Here is a 22,462-nt window from a genome sequence, read left to right as displayed (position 1 = left end):
AAGAAGTTACACATGCTTAGGAATAATTGCTGATTGCTAAATAGGAATCACAAAGTTATTTTCATGGAATAATGCAGCAAAAAGTTTCCATATTTGATAATGCTGCTATAAAAGAAGAAATTACCTGGTTTGGTTTTATAAGGAGTGTGTGTGCATGTGCTTGTGTGTCAATGAGTATGTGTTATCTAATATGGATATTATCAGGCTCAGCATCTTACTTTTTGGAAGAAGCGTGGTGAAAATAAAACAGCCTGGAAGTGTTACTGGAAACAGATAAAATGCTGGTGGGGTTCTCTAAGTTCTTCATTTTTATTCTGTAGGTTCAACTGATGCTCTATACTTATCTGTCCACGGAATTCATTGGTACAGTCAACATATATAACACCATTCGGAGAGTTGGAACAGTGCTTCTCATCATGCACACGCTGAAGTACTACTACTGGGCAGTGAATCCTCAGGATCGAAGTGGTATCACCCCAAAAGGATTAGGTATATAATTTCTATCTGTATATTACTTTACACAAATGCAAATCAGGATTTAATTTTTCTTTTTGTTTTAACCAGTACTATCATATATTTGGGCAGTTTTTCTATATTCCATTATGGCAAAATTTTATTTTAATCTCATTGATAATGTTAATAGTTTGTCCTAAATTGTGGTTTCTAGAGTTTAATAACTTGCTACTTGTGTGGAAGAATACTACTTGTGCTGGTGTGAGTTGTTTGGGGAGCTAATATGACTAGGATGGTTGTTGTAAGACACTGAAAAATGCCAAGAAATTCTTAATTAGTTTTTAGTAATTGATGCTGAGATGGATTATCACAATGAGATTCCTTGAAAATGGTGTTTTGGGAATATGGTGGTTTCTTGCAGAAGTAGGAGTTGTCTGCTTCTCTTAAAGATATAATGAAATTACAAAATGTTAGTAATTATTTTCTTACATAATGAGGACTAACTTGCTGAAAGGGTAATATTCATTCATCATGTCCAGCAGTTCATATAAGGGGTCAAAATAAAACTTTTGACATAGAGTGGCTCTTTTGGTTGTAACTATAACAGTCTCCTTGGAACTGGCTTACATCAAAAAGGGAGGTAATCAGCTCATATAAACTGGCAGTTCCAGATACAACTTGATACAGGTATTCCGAGTATGACCATAGGACTGAATTTGTCTCACTGCACTTGCCAATTCTTCTGTGTTGGCTGTTTTCACATATTTGCTTCCTTTGTAGTAGCAAGCAGCCGGTCCCCTTTCATATCCGTAACAACTTAAATTCAGTGTAAGAGCATCTGCCTATATAATGTATTTCCAGTGAAAGTCTCTTTTAGTCTCTCTGTTGCTCATTGGCTTTGATTGTATCATGTGCCCATTTTTGTGGTTGTAGTTGCTCTGATTGCTTAGAAATGGAGGCATCCCCTACGTTGAAAGACATTGTCTGAAAGTGAAGATGACTTCAGTCACTTGGTAAAAATTAAGAGCTGTTGCTTGAAATTAAGAAATAGATGCTGGGGAGTCAATAACATACATTCTGATTGCAGTAAGAGGCTTTGGTTGTTTAGTGATTTACAAAGATTTTCACATTTGCATACTACTTTTTATGTCACTTTCAAAATAAGCTTGGTTTAGCCTCAGAGAATCTGGTACCTATAATTTAGCAAGCTATGAACTTTTTAAGCTGGCAAGGTTGTGGCAGATCCAGAACCGGGTCAGAATTTTCTCATGACTATTTCATGGTGCTGTAGGTGTATCATGTACTGTCCTAGGTGCTAGTTTTGTATTCTCGCCTGCCTTTTATAACTGATTAGTGACCTTGGGAAAGTCTCATTCTTCAAATGAGAGAGCTGGACAAATTTTGTGGTCCTATTCTAACTCTAGTCTTATTATTATTTTTTTTTTGTCTAGGAATCACATGGAACAAATTTTAAACAATTTTCTTCCTGTTTTCATTGATCTGTTCAAAGTCATGGTGGTCCTATGCTTTGGTGGTCTAAGAACTATCTATAAATAGTGATTAGTGGTGGAAACATTATAAAATATATGAGAAAACAGGTCCCTAACTTAGGATCTTAGAACAATGAGTGTTTGGTTTCAAAAGCTTTCTACTTGGAAATTATATGTTTGAGACATGAAAATTGATTTAATGTGAGCCATGTGTGACCAAGGACTTTTCTAAGCAGAGAAGGAGATGTCAGAGGCAGTTAACATAATATTTCCCTTCTTCACGAATGATATCGTGTAGTGAGGCATTCTTTTGAGATTTTTGTATTAGCTTATATAATGATAACAGTAGAAAAATTTTGTCATACTGAATTCACATATAATAATAATGTTGAAAGTTTAGATTTTCCTTTGTTTTTTTCTTTGTAAACTTCTGTTACCTTACTAATACTCTCAGAGTCTTAAAATACGTATATTATTATTGAATACAAATTTTATTTGTTACCTCATTTTTATGTTTTGGACATTCTTTGACCTATTCAAAGTACGAACTTCTTCATAGTAGTTTCAACATAACCTGTTTGTATGTTTGAAATATTGTGTATACAGTGCATGTAAGATTAAACACTTGTCTTTCTAGAGGCATAAAAGGTCATTCTGTAGGAGACCTACCTTTATATTTCTTACAAACAAATGGAAAAGCTGTTGGGAATGAGAATTTTATACCTTGACAGCTTTGAGGTCCTTTAAATACTAAATGTGTATGTGTATATTTTTTTAAAAGATGGACCACGACCTAATCAAAAAGAAATACTTTCTCTACGAGCATTCTTGTTGATGTTCATTAAGCAATTAGTGATGAAGGTGAGTTCACATTGCTTATTCCATAGCATACTGTGTATTGAAGGTTATAATTTCACATGAAATACAATCTTGGTTTTTTTATTCTTTGCTTGGTTACTGTGGTTACACATTGGAAAATACTTTGAAAGATGTTTCCATGTTTGTTTTGGTTCTTTTTTGGAGCCTATATGGATGTAAATTGTTGCAGAATTAGGGATTGGTAGTTGTATTTTATGTTATGTAAATTTGTATAGTAGCTCAAGTGTGTTCACTCATTCAGCAAATATTTACTATGTTTCTGTTAGTATTTGGCACTAAACTCCTGAAGGAGGTTTCATTTTTAGCAGGCTCCTTGTAACTGACATTCAGATTTTGAGAAATAGTATTTCTGTATAAATGTACCAGGTAGGTGTATGAGCCTTTAGAAGTGGTCACATTTTGTCCCTTTTCATTCTATTACAGGTAAAGTAAAATTTAATATTCTAAAAAAGGCATTTTGGTTTTATAAGATAGCAATATATAAATGTAATTGTTACCAATATTTTTTCAGTATTTTCCTATATGATTTTATAATGCTTTATTAGTTGTCACATAAGATTATGGCAAGTGAACCTAACTTTTAGTATACCTTTCAGATTCAGATACCTTATTTCCATGTATTAAAAAAAGTATCCTTTGAATTGTCTTTGTTTTGTTGCTCATTCCTGATGCATACTGTTTTTTGTTTTCCAATTTCTTTTCTTCTTGTGGTGTTTTTTTTTTTTTTTTAGATTGCAGCTTTTTTAATGATTAATATACTGATAGAGTAGGTTGAAAATTTTCATAACGAGCTCATATTTAAAAGTGCAGTGTGTTTTTCTTTTCCCGAGAGAGATTACTATTTAATTTTTAGGTACTTGACATTTTAACTTGATAATTTCAGACACTGTTCATTGTATTCTCCACATTTAATTTCAGTCGAAAAGATGTCTTCTGTGTTTAGAGGAGTAGTAGGTGTGGATATTACTTTTTAAGTTATCATTACTTATTATTTTTGCTGACTTCAGGATTCTGTAGCTTTAGTAAGTAGGCTGTCATATTATATAAGGTGTTGAAAACAGGAAGCTGATGTTAATTGACCTCTACATGTTCTGGAGTACTGATGTCTTTAGTGCTTCCCCAAATTTTTGTTTTAAATTTAGATTGTCTATTACATTATATTTTTATATTTATAGTAGCTGACCAACTTGACAAATCTATGTGTATAATTTCTCTTTAAACATTTTTTTACATGTAAACGTAAGATACCTGTATTATGTTTTTGAAGGATTCTGGAGTAAAGGAAGATGAATTACAGGCCATTCTTAATTACCTACTGACTATGCATGAGGTAATATATGAATTTTATATTTTGAAATTTTAATTTTTGAAGCTACATTAGACTTTTATAAAAGTAAAAATTTAAAGAAATCTTCAGTAATTATGTAACTGTAATGGGGAGTAAATGTGTCTACTTAGGAACTAAGCCCTAGCAATCTTTATTTAAATATCCTTTATTACCACAAGATGAATCTTGAGAATCATCATGAAAGGCTTTAAAAAGTACTAACATTAGATTTCATTGAATTAATAATAAAGTATACCAAAGCATACTTTCAGTGTATTTCCAGAAACCAGTGTAACAAATGAAAAAATAGATTACGAAAATGACTAAAAATGATTAGGTTTTAAAAATTCATAACACAATCTTCCTACTGACTTTACATGTTCAGATATTAAACAGCTCATTTATAATGGTATTTAAAATTATGTGTTTGAAAAGGAGGTTGAAAATTAAATAGGTGCTGGAGAGGATGTGGAGAAATAGGAACACTTTTACACTGTTGGTGGGACTGTAAACTAGTTCAACCATTGTGGAAGTCCGTGTGGCGATTCCTCAGGGATCTAGAACTAGAAATACCATTTGACCCAGCCATCCCATTACTGGGTATATACCCAAAGGATTATAAATCATGCTACCATAAAGACACATGCACACGTATGTTTATTGCGGCACTATTCACAATAGCAAACACTTGGAACCAACCCAAATGTCCAACAGTGATAGACTGGATTAAGAAAATGTGGCACATATACACCATGGAATACTATGCAGCCATAAAAAAGGATGAGTTCATGTCCTTTGTAGGGACATGGATGAAGCTGGAAACCATCATTCTCAGCAAACTATCGCAAGGACAAAAAACCAAACACCACATGTTCTCACTCATAGGTGGGAATTGAACAATGAGAACACATGGACACAGGAAGGGGAACGTCACACACTGGGGCCTGTTGTGGGGTGGGGGTAGGGGGGAGGGATAGCATTTGGAGATATACCTAATGTTAAATGACGAGTTAATGGGTGCAGCACACCGACATGGCACATGTATACATATGTAACAAACCTGCACATTGTGCACGTGTACCCTAAAACTTGAAGTGTAATTAAAAAAAAAATAAAAAGAAAATTAAATAGGTTGAAATATCTGTTTTTTATTTTTTAGCACCAGGAAAATGCAATATATGTCAGTTGCAATCTAACTAAATCATCTATTTTTAGTTAGATTTTTACCTATAATTAGTAAAACTTAGGAATTGATGGAATATAATATATCACAGCATTTTAAATGATAATTTATACTCCTATATTATAATTAATACCTTGTGAATTAATAAATATATTTTAGAATGGAGTAGTGCCTTCTTTAATTTTTAAATGAGGGATAATGATTGGATCTCTTTGTTAATTCAGGTATAAAAGAATGGCTTAAATTTTGTGATTGAGTAATATTTGACTTAAAATCATTAATGATTATGATATTTTTTCCTCTTGAATAGGCAATTCTATTAATTTTTAGATTTTTCTGACCAAATATAATATTTGAAGTTTTCAGGTGAATTTCATAGTGATCTATATATGTGATTTTGTTTTTATTAACCCTAAGGGACTGAATAAAGTACTTTATATGAGATAAACTGGAAGTCACAGTGATTCCTTATTGTTAGGAAAGTTTCAGGTCCTCTAAATAACACTTTCAATGATTCAGTGTCCTAGCTCTAGATCATCTGTTTAACTTAATGAAAATTCGGTATACAAGTAGCTTCCACAGCAAAAATTCCAAAGCAGTGAAGGAAAACTAGAGTCAGGGCAACCAAGTTAACTAAACTCTGTTAGCTGTTTGCCTTTTCCTTTTTGGGTCAGTATTGTCCAAGTTGGCTGTAATGATATGCATACATATTGGTATATGCAACAAAGGTAGTGAAGGATTTTCATGAAGTTTTTTTGGGGGTCTAGAACTCGTTTCTTGTGCTAGTATTCTGTAAATGTTATCAAATACTACCACATATTAGTGGTATGTTGACCGAGTAAACATTTATTGGTTATCTTTATCTTTATAGGGACAATAGATAATACCGTATATGAAAATGATCCGGTTATCATTTCCCACAAAGTGTTCTTTTAGAACTAGTTTCTGGAGAGGCACAGTGAATAAAACATTCCAGCTCAGATAAGTTTAAGAAATGATACATAATATCTTAGCCCTACCACTACCACCAGATTTGCAACATTTAGTAGCATTTTAGAAGCTCTAATATATTTTTCTGTAATAAAGAATAACCCTTCCCCACAATTTCTTGATATATAAGCCTTCCTTAAAAAAAAGTCATGTTGGATATACTGTTTCTAAAGGTTATGTTTTACAAAATCTTGATTCAATATAACATAAAAGGTATTTTATTTCTTTGATGAAGAAATTGTTTCGAGGCCGGGTGCGGTGGCTCACTCACGCCTGTAATCCCAGCACTTTGGAAGGCCAAGGCAGGTGGATCACGAGGTCAGGAGATCGAGACCATCCTGGCTAATATGGTGAAACCCCGTCTCTACTAAAAATACAAAAAATTAGCCGGGCGTGGTGGCGGGCACCTGTAGTCCCAGCTACTCGGGAGGCTGAGGCAGGAGAATGGCATGAACCTGGGATGCGGAGCTTGCAGTGAGCCGAGATTGTGCCACTGCACTCCAGCCTGGGCGACACAGCAAGACTCTGTCTCAAAAAAAAAAACAAAAAAACAAAAAAACAAAGAAATTGTTTTGAGGTCAGGTGCGGTGGCTCAACTTGTAATCCCAGCACTTTGGGAGGCTGAGGTAGGCAGATCACTTAAGGCCAAGAGTTCGAGACCAGCCTGGCCAACATGGTGAAACCTTGTCTCTACCAAAAATACAAAAATTAGCCAGATGTGGTGGTGCACTCCTGTAGTCCCAGCTACTAGGGAGGCTATGCACAAGAATTGCTTCAACCTGGGAGGCAGAGGTTGCAGTGAGCTGAGATCACACCACTGTGCTCCAGCCTGAGTGAGAGAGCGAGACTCTGCCCCCCCGCACAAAAAAAGAAATTGGTTTGCTATTTTATGTATATTTGGAGTTACAGAGGTGAATGTTTACATTTAAAGAACATAATTTGTTAAAAATAAGTATATATCACACATATGTCTACTTATATTTCTAATGTTGAAATTTCTATTTCAGAAGTATTCAGTATTCAACTAAGTTGTTTTTTCCTCATTTTTTAAAAAAAATTTCTAAAATGATTATAGGATGACAATCTAATGGATGTCCTACAGCTGCTTGTTGCATTAATGTCAGAACACCCTAACTCTATGATTCCTGCTTTTGACCAAAGGAATGGGTTACGGTAAGAGTTAATATATCAAGAGTTTTTAATGTATTTCATATAAGGGATTAGTTTGGAAATATTTGAAAGCTTCTTAAATATGAAAAGGATTATTTAAACTTACATATGAAATGAGTTTATAGCATGAAATGAGTTAAGATTTAAGACCCATTTATAATCATGCATTTTTTTCAATGAATCTTTAATTATAGAGGCTGTGTTACTATTTGTTACTATTTAATTTGTGAAGACAGATAAATGATTCCAATATTTTGTATGGTGAGTGCTATTATAGAGCTACTGTATTGTTGACTTCTTTAGCAGAATTATCTTTAGGTCCTAGATAGTATTAAATAGTGTTCAACTGAAATCCAAGACAAGCTCTCTATCCTTCCTTTAAAATGGCACTTCCTCCACCTCCCACTTCTGACTCAACATTGTATTTGCGTGCTTAGGCTGCCATAATCAAATACCATAGATTGGATGGCTTACACAACAAAAATTTGTTTCTCACAGTTCTGGAGGTGGGAAGTCTAAGATCAAGATGCCAATCGGGTTGGTGTTTGGTGAAGACTCTCCTCTTGGGTTGCCTACATCCTCTTCCTTGCTGTGTTCTCATGTAGCAGAGAGAGAAAGAGAGCATGAGTGAGCTCTCTCGTGTCTCTTCTTACAATGACGTTACTCCTATTGGATTAGGGACCCACTCTTAGGACCGCATTTAACCTTAATTACTTCCTTAGAGGCTCCCTCTCCAAATACTAATGATAGGGCTTCAACATAAGAATTTTGGGTGTATGCAAACATTTGGTCCATTACAGTCATCAGCAACAAAAACAGAATACCTCTATTTTACATATAAGGAAGTTTAAAATCTTTTGTTTAATGAGAAAGTGGGCAACAAAAGTTTAGCAACTAGTTTTGCTTAATCATCAGCTACAGAAACTAATCTAATTATCTAGTTATAATAAATTCACACAGGGATTTTTGTTTGTTTTTGAGACAGGTCTCACTCTGTCACCCAGACTGGAGTGCAGTGGTATGATCACGGGTCACTGCAGCCTTGACCTCCTAGGCTCAAGGGATCCTCCTTCCTCAGTCTCCTGAGTAGCTGGGACTACAGGCGTGTGCCACCATGCCCAGCTTATTTTTAAAGTTTTTTGTAGAGACAAAGTCTCACCATGTTGCCTAGGCTGGTCTTGAACTCCTAGGCTCAAACGCACATTGATCTTCTATTACAGATTCTTTATTTGGTATTTTTTAATGTTCATTCTCTATAAGATAAAAAGTGTCTTTATTCATTATACTTAAGGGGTTTATTTTCAGAGTTCTCCAGGGAAACAGAACCAATAGTGTGTGCGTGGGTGTGCATGCACACACGCATGAGAGAGATTTGTTTTAAACAATTGTTTTACACAATTGTGGAAGCTGGCAAATCCAAAATCCATAGGATAGGCAGGCTGACTGGAGACCCAGGGAAGGGTTGATGTTGCAGTTCAAGTCCAAAGGCAGTCTGCTGAGTGAATTTTCTCTTTCTCCAAGGCAGTTAGGCTTTTTTCTGTTAGGCTTTCAACTGGATAAGGTCCACATACAAAAAATCTGCTTATTTAAATGTTAATCTCATCCAAAAAATACCTTCAAAGAAACATCTAGAAAAATATTTTACCAAATATCTTGATACCATGGCCTAGCCCAGTTGACACATAAAGTTAAGCATTGTAAGAGGTAAATTTACAGTTTGTTATTTATTTATAGTTTTGCTGTCAAACAAAGTACTCTTTATTTTCCCTCACCACTGTCTAATAATTATTACTTTGAACAAGTTTGCTATGAACATTCATGTACAAGTATTTGTATGGACATATGTTTTCATTTATCTTGAGTATATACCATACTTAGGAATGTAATGGATAGGTTGTATGATAGCCATATTAACACAAAACAAACGAGGCTTATAAATACTTGTTTGTTTCTTTGTACACATTTCCTATCTAATAACTGAATTTCAGAAAAAGATTTAAGGGTTTATGTAAAGGCTTGGCAGGTTTTTTTCTTTTTGGTGCCAGAGTATCTAATTTTATAACTTCATTTTCTGTGGATATAACGTGTATTTGTGTGGATGGGCTTTAGTGTATTTTGTGATTTACTGTATAGGATTTTACCACTTTTTTTAAAAAAAAATAATTGCAAGATAGTATCATAGACATTTAAAAACTAGTAAGAAGAATTATTCTATTGAAAGGCTGGGCAAGGAAAGTCTATACTTTATACTTTTAGTCTTAGTGTGTGAATTTTTGGTTCACAGTCTTATCTCAGTTTCACTACATGTGAATAACTTCATTGTCCTTGTGACTAACTCATCTTAACATTCACATTTTGTAATTTTTTAATTCCTTAACTTTGCTACCCTTACTGCCATTCTTTGTAATTTATCCATTCCTATTTTAAAAACCTAGACCTTTTTATCACTGGCGTGTTTTCACATCATAAATTTTAAATTCCAATCTTACTCTTTAATCAAAACCATCTATCTCCTCTTTTTCTAATATCGCCCTTTCCAATGCTCTTCAGCCTCATAGTTACCTTCTGTCCTGTGATCTTGCTTTTTTTTAATCCTAGTGTGTCATACTATATCTGCCATTGTTTACTTCCTTCTTAGCCTGGCTATTTGCTGGAAGTGGTTTCTAACAAAAACTCCCGTCTGCCCTTGTCCTGTTAGATTTGCTTTTGAGAATTCTGATCCTAGATTAGTCTAGGTAGGCACACTCTAAGCTAAACCTTGGCTGGTGGGGAAATGTCATGCAGTGTTGTATGTTGAAATTATTATAAATTCATGATCTACACTTCTATCATTGTTAAACATTTCTTTGTTCCTTCAGATACAATTCTAAATTTTTACAACTCTTCCTGTCAGCAGTGACAGCCTCATCTACTTCATTAGAGCTATTAGGAGGGAATTATTTCAACTTCCATCTTTTTTCCCCAAAGGTGTATTTTAGAGCACGTTCTTGTTTACTTACTTCTAGTACAGTAGTAGTAGATAAGGTCTTCTTCCCGTTTATGGCTGCCCTTCCATTATTGCTCTCGACCATATTCATTTTTATTTTTTCTATTTTATTTTTATTGCTTTCTTTGGCTGACTCTTCTGTAATGTCTTTATAAGTAAAATTTTGTTGTGGCACTGTCACTCTCATTATTTCAAATATTGTCTGTGGTTACTTTCCTGCTATAACCACAGCCATTCTCATTCTTTTAAATATTGCCTATGGTTACTTTCCTGCTATAACAACAGAGTCAAAGAGTTGTAACAGAGATGATATGGCCCATAAATTCTAAAACAGAGGTCCCCAGCCTTTTTGGCACCAGGGACTGGTTTTGTGGAAGACAGTTTTTCCACAAACTGGGGTTGGGGGTGGTTTCAGGATGATTCAAGTGCATTATATTTATCATTTGATTCTCATAGGGAACATGTAACCTAGATACCTCGTATGCACAGTTTACAATAGGGTTCTACTCCTATGAGAATCTAATGCCACAGCTGATATGACAGGAGGCAGAGCTCAGGCAGTAATGCTTGCTGGCTTGGTGCTCACCGCCTGCTGTGTGGCCTGGTTCCCAGCTAATTTTTGTTGGCCAGGATGGTCTCGATCACCTGACCTCATGATCTGCCCGCCTTGGCCTCCCAAAGTGAGGGGATTACAGGCAGGAGCCACTGCACCTGGCCTGAAAGTGTTTTTTTGATGAGATTAACATTTAAGCCATTTATGCCAGAGGTTGCAAATTTTTTTTTGTGGAAAATCAGACCTTGGCAATGACCTTGAGCAGTAGGATATAAATAACTCCCACAAGCTTAGTGTTCCAATAATGGAACACTAGACATAAATAGGTTAAATTGGTGGACTTTGAGTAAAACAGATTATCCACTGTAATATGTCTGGACCTCATCTAATCAGTTGAAGGCCTTAATAAAACAAAGTCTGACCTGCCCCAGGGATGAAGGAAATTAGGCTGGCTGACTGCCTTTGTACTGAGAATACAGTTCTTTCCTACATCTTCAGCTTGCTGGTCTACTCTTCTGAGTTGAGACATACCAAGCCTCCATAATTGCATGAATAAACTTCTTGAAATCAATCTCTGTCTCTCTTTCTATCTGCACATCCTCTTGGTTCTGTTTCTCTGGAAAAACCTAGCTAATACACACCGAATAGTTGTAGGTTTTATTTATTTTAATCCAGTCTGACAAAGTCAGGTTTTTTCCAGTATGTTTAGACCATTTATGTTTAATGTAATTATTGATATTGTAATTATTTTCATCTACCATTTTATTTTTTTTCTGTTTATCCCAGTGTAATATATTCCTTGTTTCTCTTTTTCTATGTTGTTTTTATTTGAATTTAAAAAATATTCTCAAAATTTATATTTTGAGTTTGGAGTTTATCTCTTTGTGTAACTTTTTTGGTGGTTGCTCTAGAGATGCCAGTGTATGTAATTTCACAGTCTACCTAGTGTTAATATTTTACCTCTTCAAATAAAGTATAGAACCCTTGGAACTGCTCAGATCCCTTTAACTGCCTCAATTGTCCTTATTATGTCTGTATATACATAAGCGCCTCCAGACAGTTAATAAGTTTTACTTTTACCAGTTATATATAGCTTAAAGTTTTACTTTCACTAGTTATATATAGCTTAAAGTTTTACTTTCACTAGTTATATATAGCTTAAAGAATTGAAGAGAGAAAGAAGTTTCTACTTTTATCCAGGTATTTACAGTTTCTTTTGCTCTTCCTTTATTCTTGAAGAACTTCCTTTAGAAGAAGAACTTCTGCTGGAAAAGAACTTGTTGAGCAGTTTTGACAGAAACAATTTTTAATTATTTCTTCTGAAAATATATTTATTTGACCTTCACTCTCCAAGGATATTTTTGTTGTATGTAGAATTCTGTGTTTGTAATCATTTTTTTCCTTTCCTTTTTCCTTTCCTTTCTTTCCTGTGTTTTTCTTCTGTTGGCTGGTGTCCATGGTTTCCAATGAGAAATCTGTGGTTATTGAAATCTTTCTTTGTTAAATATAATGTTCTAGATATCTGCACTTGCTTTCAAGACATTTTCTTTAGGTTTTTGTTTTTTAGAATTGGGGTCTTACTGTGTTGCCCAGGAACTCCTGGGCTTAAGCAGTTCTCTTGCCTCAGTCTCCTCAGTAGCTGGGACTACAGGCACACTTGACTGCATCCATCTCTCTCTTCCTCCTTTCATAGGTTCATCATGGTTTTCTTTGTGATTACTACCAAATTTGAGAAGTTGTAGGTGCTTTTTTTTTTTCTTTCTTTTTTTTTTTTTTTGAGATGGAGTCGTGCTCTGTTGCCCAGGCTGGAGTGCAGTGGCCCGATCTCGGCTCACTGCAAGCTCCGCCTCCTGGGTTCATGCCATTCTCCTGCCTCAGCCTCCTGAGTAGCTGTGACTACAGTCGCCCGCCACCATGCCTGACTAAGTTTTTTGTATTTTTAGTAGAGACAGGGTTTCACCGTATTAGCCAGGATGGTCTCGATTTCCTGACCATCCGCCCGCCTTGGCCTCCCAAAGTGCTGGGATTACAGACGTGAGCCACCACACCCGGCCCGTGAGCCACTGCTCCCGGCCGGTTCTTATTTTTTCAATTTTTGCTTCACTTATATCTTTCTCCTTTCACTTTGGGTCTCCAAAGAAATAAGTATTAGATCTTCTGATAGAGTCAGGCAACTCCTTAAGCATTTGTTTAGTTTGTTTCAGTCTTGTTTTTTTTCAGATTGTAGTTTGTACATAGAAACTTGATATGTATAATAAACTTGATCTTCAAATTTATGGACTTTTTCTTTGTGTTTTAAATTTTGATATTGAACCCATCTCTTGCATATTTGGTTTCAGATAGTATGCATTTCAAGTCTAAAATTTCAATATGGTTCATTTTTATGCTTTCATTTTTGGATGAGAACTCTATTTTCTTTAATATTTTAAATTGACAATAATTGTACATATTATATGCAATATTGTGATATATTAATACATGCATATAATATATAATATTCAAATCAGGGTAGTTAGCATCTCCATCACCTCAAACATTTATTATTTCTTTTTGGAGAACTTTTTCAATTCATTTAGACTTTGTTAGCCTTTATTTTCTAAAGCGTAATTATAGTATCTCCTTTAAAGTGTTTGTGTGATAAGTCCAACATTTTGCTCATCTCATTGACATCTGTTGTTTGTGTTTTCCTATGAGAAACAGTCACATTTTCTTGGCTCTTTGTATGTTGCGTAATCTTCTAATGTGTCCTGAATATTGTGGGTCCTGGATACATTAGAACATAACTCTGGGCCCTGTTATAATCCTCTAACACATGTTTTGTTGTTGTTGTTTAGCAAATAGCCAACCTGGTAAGGGTGGGGCTGCAAGTTCCACCTCTTCTCTGTGCATGATGGTTCCAGTGTCCCTTCATTTTTCAAACCTCTCTTACCCTACTTTGGGTTTTCTTTCATTCTTTCTTTCTTCCCCTTCGATCCAGGGAGACAGACTAGTTTGCCTTGTATTTTCCTCACATACATATGCTTCATTCAGGAATTAGGCTGAGAATTGGATGGTAATTAAATTTAGAAAGGTGTCTATTCTGAGATGGGTTTGTCCCACACCCATGCGTCTCTTGGGTGAGTTTGGGGTTATCACAGGTTTTTACACAGATTTAGAGAACCCTTTTCTCTTACTCTCTGCTATTTAGGATTCTTCCCCACACTTCTCCTATCTAGGACCTAATTTCTAGATTTCTCTAACTGGAAGCATAGTTTTTCTTAGAATTTTGCCACCCGAGCTTCTGACATCCAGCCCTGAAACAGGGGCAGATTCAGAAGAGAGAAAGGAAAAAAATGATTCTTCTATCCACATGAGTAATTCTCCAAGTTTTAACTCCCCTACACAATGCACCTGCTTTTATTTAGTCTTCAGAGTACTTGGGAAGTTGATTTTTGTGTTTTTTTCCCCTATAATTTTATTAATATTTGGGACAGAGAGGCTTTACTGGGCTGACTCTATTTGGTTGGATCAAAATTCCCCTGTTGATTTTAGTTTTTTTCTTAAAGGTTATCTTTTATTAGTGGTTTTACAGTATATTCTTTCATCTTGGTGGGCTTTATTATTTCTTACAAGGCATGTTTGCTAGCAATGAATTTTCTCAGTCTTTGTTCATCTCAGAATACTTTTATTTGCTTCCATTTTTAGAGGATACTTATCCTGGATATAAAAACTTAAATTACAGTTTTCTTTCTGTTAGCACTTGACGGTCATCTCCCTGACCTGTGGACTCCATTGTTTCTGATGAGATGACAGCAATGAATTGCTTTGTTGTTGCTCTGTATGTCATCAGTCATTTTTCTCTTGATGCTTTTAAGGTTTTTTTCATTGTCTTTGGATTTCAGCAGTTTGACTGTGGTTTGTTTAGTTGTGATTCACTTTTTTTTTTTGAGACAGAGTCTCACTCTGTCACCCAGGATGGAGTACAGTGGCATGGTCTTGGCTCACTACAGCCTCCGTCTCCTGGGTTCAGGCGATTCTCGTGCCTCAGCCTCCCAAGTAGCTGGGACTACAGGCATGTACCACTGTGCTCAGCTAATTTTTGTATTTTTAGTAGAGATGGGGTTTCACTGTGTGGGTCAGGCTGGTCTCGAATGCCTGGCCTCAAATTACCCGCCCATCTCGGCCTAAGTGCTGGGATTACAGGCATGAGCCACTGTGCCCGGCCTAGTCGTGACTCACTTTGTTACTTTCACTTCGGTAGTTTATTGAGTTTGAATCTGTAAGTAAATGTTTCGTCATTAAATTTTGGAAGATTTTATTCCTATTTCTTCAGATGTTTCTTTTCCGTGCCTTTTTTTTTTTTTTTTTTGGAACTCTTGTTACATCTATGTTGGAACACTGTATTGTCCTACAGTGTCTAAAGGTTGAATAATTTGTGTTCCCATTTTTTTCTCTGTTTTTTAGACTATATAATTTATATTGATTTATCTTTGAATTCACAGATTCTTTATTTGCCATCTGAGTTTCCTGTTGAATGCCTATAGTGACTTCCTTGATTTTTAAATGGTACTTTTTTATCTCTAGAATTTCCATTTGGTCTTTTTATACTTTTTTGAGAACTCATTGTTAATCTGTTTCATTCAATTATTTGAACATACTATTTTTTCATTTATTGAATATAATTTATTACAAGTCCTTAAAAATATTTGCTGAATCTAACATTTGGACCTTACAAGTTATTTTTGATTATTGCTCTTTTACTGATTATGGGTTATACTCTTTTTTGTTTTTTTTGCATATATATTAATTTTTGTTGAAAACTGGGCAACTCTAGACTTTTTTTGTTTTTCTATGGTTGTTGGTTTTTGTTTGGTTTTAAATAATTTGCCTCATTTAGTTTGCAGATTGTGTTTTCTCCATGGTCTACAGCTCTGACTTTTCTCTGCCCAGTATTTTTACTTTTTCCCTTTTTCTTTCCATAGCACTCTTAGGGTTTTCCATGTTTCTATATATCTTAGAGTTCAGTCAATGATTTAGCTACAGGTTCTGATAAAATTCCTTCAGCCCTTAGGCCCACTGTGTTGATCTGTATATTTTTAGGGATTGCATTCAAAGTTGTGGCTACTTATCTAGTCTCTCTTGCCTTCCCTTTTTCAGTTAGTGACCCAGGTGTCTCCTGGATATAGGTACTTTCTCAATCAGCTATGTCTGTGTGGAGTACTTATCTCAATCTTTCTATGGTTCTCTCTTTTTTAATATCTCCCTAGTAAATATCTAACTGGTCTGCTGTTCCCCCTGAATTGTGCCTGTATCTCTGATCTAGCAAAGCTGCTGGTTTCTCCCATTGATTCGTAACCAAGTCTGCCACTTTTAGCTGGAGAACTGCAGTTTTCATTTCTTACCCTGAATAGGTTTGCCCTGTCTGAAAGCAACAGTGCTACTTTTTACTGCCAGCCCCCAAATGGTAAAACTACAGTTCTTACCAACTAAACTGGGGTGGTAATGACAGGAGTAGTCTCATTAATAAGGCCACTGACTCCTGATATTCTTACCTGAATTTCTAGCAATTTCTCAACAATAAATATTTTTCAGTGAAAATTTTTTTCGGTTTTATTCCTGTCTTTTTTTATGGAGGGAAAATGCTGACTTCCATGCTAACATGGAACATCATTATTCCCCCTATTTTGCTTTTATAGTATGTTTTAATTTTTGCTACTTTCTCAGTCTTTTATTTATTACTGTGAAGAAATAAAAAATTTCTAATTTGGACTAGTATATAGAAATGTGAAGATTTAGTCCCATTTAAATTCAGTTCAGTTACTTAAACTGGGTAGAAATATTTATTAAATGTTTATATTAGTTATGTAGTTTAAAATAATTTTTGAATGATGGATAGTTCCCTTCAATCTAATTGGAGTTCTTTGAAAGTATTCTTTGGGTCCAAAAATTCAGTATTTACATTTTTTAAATTATGGATTTTTGTTTTTGATGATTTAAAAAGAGAGATGGTGGAAGGTCGGGGAGAGACAGAAAATTCAAACTAGACATTGATACATAATTTCAGTACCTGTTTATGATTACCTTGGTACTTAGTATACAGTAACATAATTTTTTTGTTTTTTGAGACAGCGTCTTACTCTGTCGCCCAGGCTGGAGTGCAGTGGTGCAATCTCGGCTCACTTCAACCTCCACCTCCCAGGTTCAAGTGATTGTCCTGCCTCAGCCTCCTGAGTAGCTGGTATTACAGGCGCCCACTCCCATGCCTGGCTAATTTTTGTATTTTTAGTAGAGACACGTTTCACCATGTTGCCCAGGCTGGTCTTGATCTCCTGACCTCAAGTGATCTGCCCATCTTGGCCTCCCAAAGTGCTGGGATTACATGCGTGAGCCACCACTCCCGGCCTAGAACCATAATTTTTGAAGGCCACCATGAAAAAAACAGAGGTGAATTAAGAAAAGGTTTCATATTAACTGAAAGTTAAATGGGGATATAAGCACAGTCTCAAGTGGAGAAAATTGGAGGGGGGATGGTCTTTATTGGTGACAGATAATATAGGCATGCCAAACTGTGTCATAGTCATCAGTAACATTTCCAAATTTGAATGACAATTTAATTTTCATCAAATGACAGAAATTTTCACATTCAGTTATTTAATATAAATTTTTCTCTACCATGAAATCATTTAAACATTAGCTCTGATATTGAACTTAGGTCAACAGCTTGGAAGACTTATCCTTCCTTAGAAGTGACTGTGTTTTCTGACTCAGTGTCAGTCTCATCATATGCCCTGCTTAAATTGTTATAAATTTTTAATATTTGAGTCTAGTTAATGATCTGTTATCATATTTTTAATATCTGTGAGCAGATTGAAATCATGTTACTATTGAGATTATCTTTTTGGGCGTTTCTCTTGCCTGAATTATATTTTCTGCATTGAAAATATACTGTACATACCATAGTATATTTCAATTCAAAAATATTCATATATATTTCTTTAAACGTGTAAGCATAGTCAAATAGATTGCATGAAAATATTTCCAGATTTGAATATTGTTCTTCATGGCTTATTTTTGTTATCTCCCTTATACTTTTCTTTATTTCCAAATAGAGAATAAACATTTATTTATTGTTTTATGATTAGATAAATATATAAATTTCATTGAAGCACTACAGGATTTTTCCTCTCTTTAATGTGTAAAGTATTTTTTTGTGCGTTAAATAAGAACAAAACTATGGTCAAAAAGCAAAATAGGCCCATTTAACTTTTACAAAATTTACTGCTGATGTTTAGCAGATAAACTAGTTTGATTCTGCTTTGGTTAGAAATGTTCAAAATTTAAAAATTTTTTGTAGGATAACTATTAGGTTCATAGAATAATTTCAGGTTCTTTTGATCTTCTTGTGTTATTAATCCTAATAAAACATTATTTGAAAGTACATAGACAATGTCTAGAGTTTATCTTTTGAAGAAATTATTGTGATTTTTTTTTTTTGAGACAGAGTTTTGCTCTTGTTGCCCAGGCTGGAGTGCAATGGCTCGATCTCAGCTCACTGCAACTTCTGCCTCTCGGGTTGAAGCGATTCTCCTGCCTCAGCCTCCAGAGTAGCTGGGATTACAGGCATGTGCCACCACGCCCAACTTATTTTGTATTTTTAATAGAGACAGGGTTTTGCCATGTTGGTCTGGCTGGTCTCGAACTCCTGACCTCAGGTGATTCGCCCACCTCGGCCTCCCAAAGTGCTGGGATTACAGGTGTGAGCCACCGCGCCCAGCCCTATTGTGATTTTTAACCGCAGATATTTGTGAGTTAAGCTATAGCAAGGATAGTTTTTTGATATGTTAAAATATCTTAGTGTGTTACAGTTTTTATTTTTATTTATTATGTATTTATGTTAATAATTCCCACCTTTATCTTAGATTCAGGGGGTACATGTGCAGGTTTGTTACATGGGTATATTGTGTGATGCTGAGGTTTGAGGTATGATTGATCCTGTCACCCAAGTACTGAGTATAGCACCCAATAGTTAAGTTTTTCAACCTTTTCCCCCTTCCTTCTCTCCTTCTTGTAGTCCTCACTGTCTATTATTGCCATTTTTATGTCTATGAGTGCCCATTATTTAGCTCCTAGTTATAACTGAGAAGATGTGATATTTGGCTTTTTGTTCCTGCATTAATTCACTTAGGATAATGACCTCCAGCTGCATCCATGTTTCTGCAAAGGCCATGATTTTGGTTTATTTTTATGGCTGTGTAGTATTCTTTGGTGTATATGTATTACATTTTCTCTTTCCAATCTACCATTGACAGAAACCTAGGTTGATTTCATGTCTTTGCTGTTGTGATTAGTGCTGTAATACACATAACGAGTGCATGTGTTGTTGGTAGAATGATTTATTTTATTTTGGATATGTACCCGGTAATAAAATTGCTGAGTTGAATGGTAGTTCAAAGTTTTTTGAGAAATCTCCAAGCTGCTTTCCACAGAGGCTGAACTAACTTACATTCCCACCAACCTTTTCTCTGCAGCTTTGCCAGAATCAGTTGTTTTTTGACTTTTTAGTAATAGCTATTCTGACTGGTCTGAGATGGTATCTCATTATTTTGATTTGCATTTTGCTGATGATTAGCGATGTTAATTAAGCATTTTTTCATATGTTTGTTGCCTGCTTGTATGTCTTCTTTTAAGAAGTGTCTGTTTGTGGCGTTTCCCATTTTTTAATGGGATTGTTTTTAGCTTGTATAATTGTTTAAGTTCCTTATAGATTCTGGATATTAGACCTTTGTCAAATGCACAGTTTGTCAGTATTTTCCCATTCTGTAGATTGTCTGTTTACTCTCTTGACAGTTTCTTTGTACCTAAGCGCTTAGTTTAATTGGGTCCCACTCGTCAATTTTTGTTTGTATTGCAATTGCTTTTGAGGACTTAGTGATAAATTCTTTCCCAAGGCTGATGTCCAGAATGGTGTTTTCTAGGTTTTCTTCTAGAATTCTTCTAATTCGATGGCTTACATTTAAACCTTTAATCCATCTTGAGCTAAAAGGTTTTTTTTTTTTTTGGAGACAGGGTCTTGCTCTGTTGCCCAGGTTGGAGTGCAGTGGCACAATCACAGCTCACTACAGCCTCTGCCTCTGCATCTGAAGCGATCTTCCCACCTTGGCCTCCCAGGTAGCTGGGATTACAGGCATGTGCCACCATGCCCAGATGATTTTTGCGTTTTTTGTAGAGACAGAGTTTCACCACATTGCCTAGGCTGGTCTCAAATTCCTGGGCTCATGTGATCCACCCACCTTGGACTCCCAAAGTATTGGGATACAGGTGTCAACCACCACACTTGGCCAAGTTTTGTATGGTGAAAGGTAAGGGTTCAGTTTCATTCTTCTGCATATGGCTAACCAGCTATTCCAATACCATTTATTGAATAGGGAGTCCTTTCCCCATTGCTTATTTTTCTCTACTTTGTCAAAGATCAGATGGCTGTAGGTAGGTGGCTTTGTTTCTGGGTTCTCTATTTTGTTCCATTGACACATGTGTCTGTTTTTATACCAGTACCATGCTGTTTTGGTCACTGTAGCCTTATAGTATAGTTTGAAGTTGGGTATTGTGATGCCTCCAGCTTTGTTCTTTTTGTTTAGGGTTGCTTTGCCTATTTGGGCTCTTGTTTTGGTTCCGTATGTATTTTAGTATAGTTTTTTTCTAGTTCTGTGAAAAATCACATTCATAGTTTTGTAGGAATAGTATGGAATCTGTGGATTGCTTTGGGCAGTATGGCCATTAAAATAATATTGATTCTTCCAATCCTTGAGCATGGATATTGTAAAAGGAATTGCTTTCTTGATTTGGATATGAACTTGAAGGTTGTTGTTGTTTGGAAATGCTACTGATTTTTATACATCAATTTTATATTCCGAAACTGTACTGAAGTCATTTAATCAGTCACAGGAGCCTTTTGGAGGAGTCTTTAGGGTTTTCTAGTTATAGAATTATATTGTCATGAAGAGAGAGAGTTTGAATTTTTTTTGTCCTATTTGGATGCCTTTTGTTCCCTTTTCTTGCCTGATTGCTCTGGCAAGGACTTCCAGTGCTATGTTGAATAAGAGTGGTAAGAGTAGGCACCCTTTTTTTGCTCCAGTTCTCAATAGAATGCTTCCTGTTTTTGTCTGTTTAATATGATGTTAGCTGTGGGTTTACCCTAGATGGCTCTCATTATTTTGATGTATGTTCCTTCTATGCCTGGTTTCTTGAGGATTTTTATGATGAAGAGATGCTGGATTTTATTGAAAGTTTTTTCCACATCTATTGGGATAAACGTATGGTTTTGTTTTTAATTCTGTTTGTATTGAATCATATCTATTGATTTGTGTATGTTGAACCAACCTCGCATTCCAGAAATGAAGCCTACTTGATCATGGTGAATTAACTTTTTGATGTTTTGCTGGATTTGGTTTGCTAGTATTTTGCTGGGGACTTTTGCAGCTGTGTTCATCAGGGATATTGGCCTGTAGTTTTCTTTTTCGTTGTGTCTCTGCTGGGTTTTGGTATCAGGGTGATGCCGGCTTTGTAAAATAAGTTAGGGTGGAGTTCCTTGTACTCAAGTTTTTTGAATATTTTTAGTAGGATTGCTACCACCTCTTCTCTGTATATCTGCTAGAATTTGGCAGTGAATTTACCTCATCTAGGATTCTTTTGGTTAGTAGGTAACCAAAAAAAAAAAAGAAAAATCCTGGACCAGAAAAATTCACTGCCAAATTTAAGCAGGTATACAGTTTCGGAGCTCAATCCTGGTCTGTTCAGGGTTTTAATTTCTTCCTGATTTTGTGTTTCTATGAATTTATCCATTTCCTATAGATTTTCTAGTTTGTGTGCATAGAGGTGTTCATAATTGTCTCTGAGGATCTTTTGTATTTCTGTGAGATTGGTTGTATCGTCAACTTTGTCATTTTTGATTGTGCTTGTATGTGGATTTTTTTTTTTTTTAATCTAGCTAGTGGTCTATCAGTCTTCTTTATCCATTCAAATAACCAGCTTTTCGTTTTGTTGGTTCTTTGTATGGATTTTTTTTGGTCTCAGTTTTGTTTAGTTCTGCTCTGATTTTTGTTATTTTTTATTTTCTTCTGGTAGCTTTGGGGTTAATAGTTTGTGTTTTTCTAGTTCCTCTAGGTGTGATGTTAGATTGTTAATTTTAGATCTTTCTAGCTTTTTGACTTAGGCCATTAGTGCTATGTGCTATAAAATTTCCTTTTTTTTTGAGACAGTCCTGCTCTGTCGCCCAGGCTGGAGTGCAGTGGCTCAGTCTCAGCTCACTACAACCTCTGCCTCCCGGGTTCAAGTGACTCTCCTGCCTCAGCCTCCCGAGTAGGTGGGATTACAGGTGCCCACCATCATGCCTAGTTATTTTTTTTTTTGTATTTTTGGAAAAGACAGGGTTTCACCATGTTGGCCAGGCTGGTCC

General features: G+C 35.5%; 1 protein-coding gene across 4 annotated transcripts in view; it reads left to right on the top strand.

Moving 5' to 3' along the window:
• LRBA (LPS responsive beige-like anchor protein) overlaps nt 1-22,462 on the top strand; it is a 766,360-nt gene that overhangs the window by 110,551 nt on the left and 633,347 nt on the right. For all 4 annotated transcript variants that reach the window (XM_031010185.3, XM_055385519.2, XM_055385518.2 and 1 more), the window contains exons 14-17: nt 321-489; nt 2,725-2,804; nt 4,090-4,152; nt 7,398-7,495. In XM_031010185.3, coding sequence (XP_030866045.3) covers nt 321-489; nt 2,725-2,804; nt 4,090-4,152; nt 7,398-7,495 — 410 coding nt within the window. The remainder of the gene's footprint in view (nt 1-320; nt 490-2,724; nt 2,805-4,089; nt 4,153-7,397; nt 7,496-22,462) is intronic.

Source organism: Gorilla gorilla, chromosome 3 (genome assembly GCF_029281585.2).
Source record: "Gorilla gorilla gorilla isolate KB3781 chromosome 3, NHGRI_mGorGor1-v2.1_pri, whole genome shotgun sequence".
Classification (NCBI taxonomy): Eukaryota; Metazoa; Chordata; class Mammalia; order Primates; family Hominidae; genus Gorilla; species Gorilla gorilla.
Note: the sequence above shows the minus strand (reverse complement) of the source record. Positions and strands in the feature narration are given on the sequence as shown.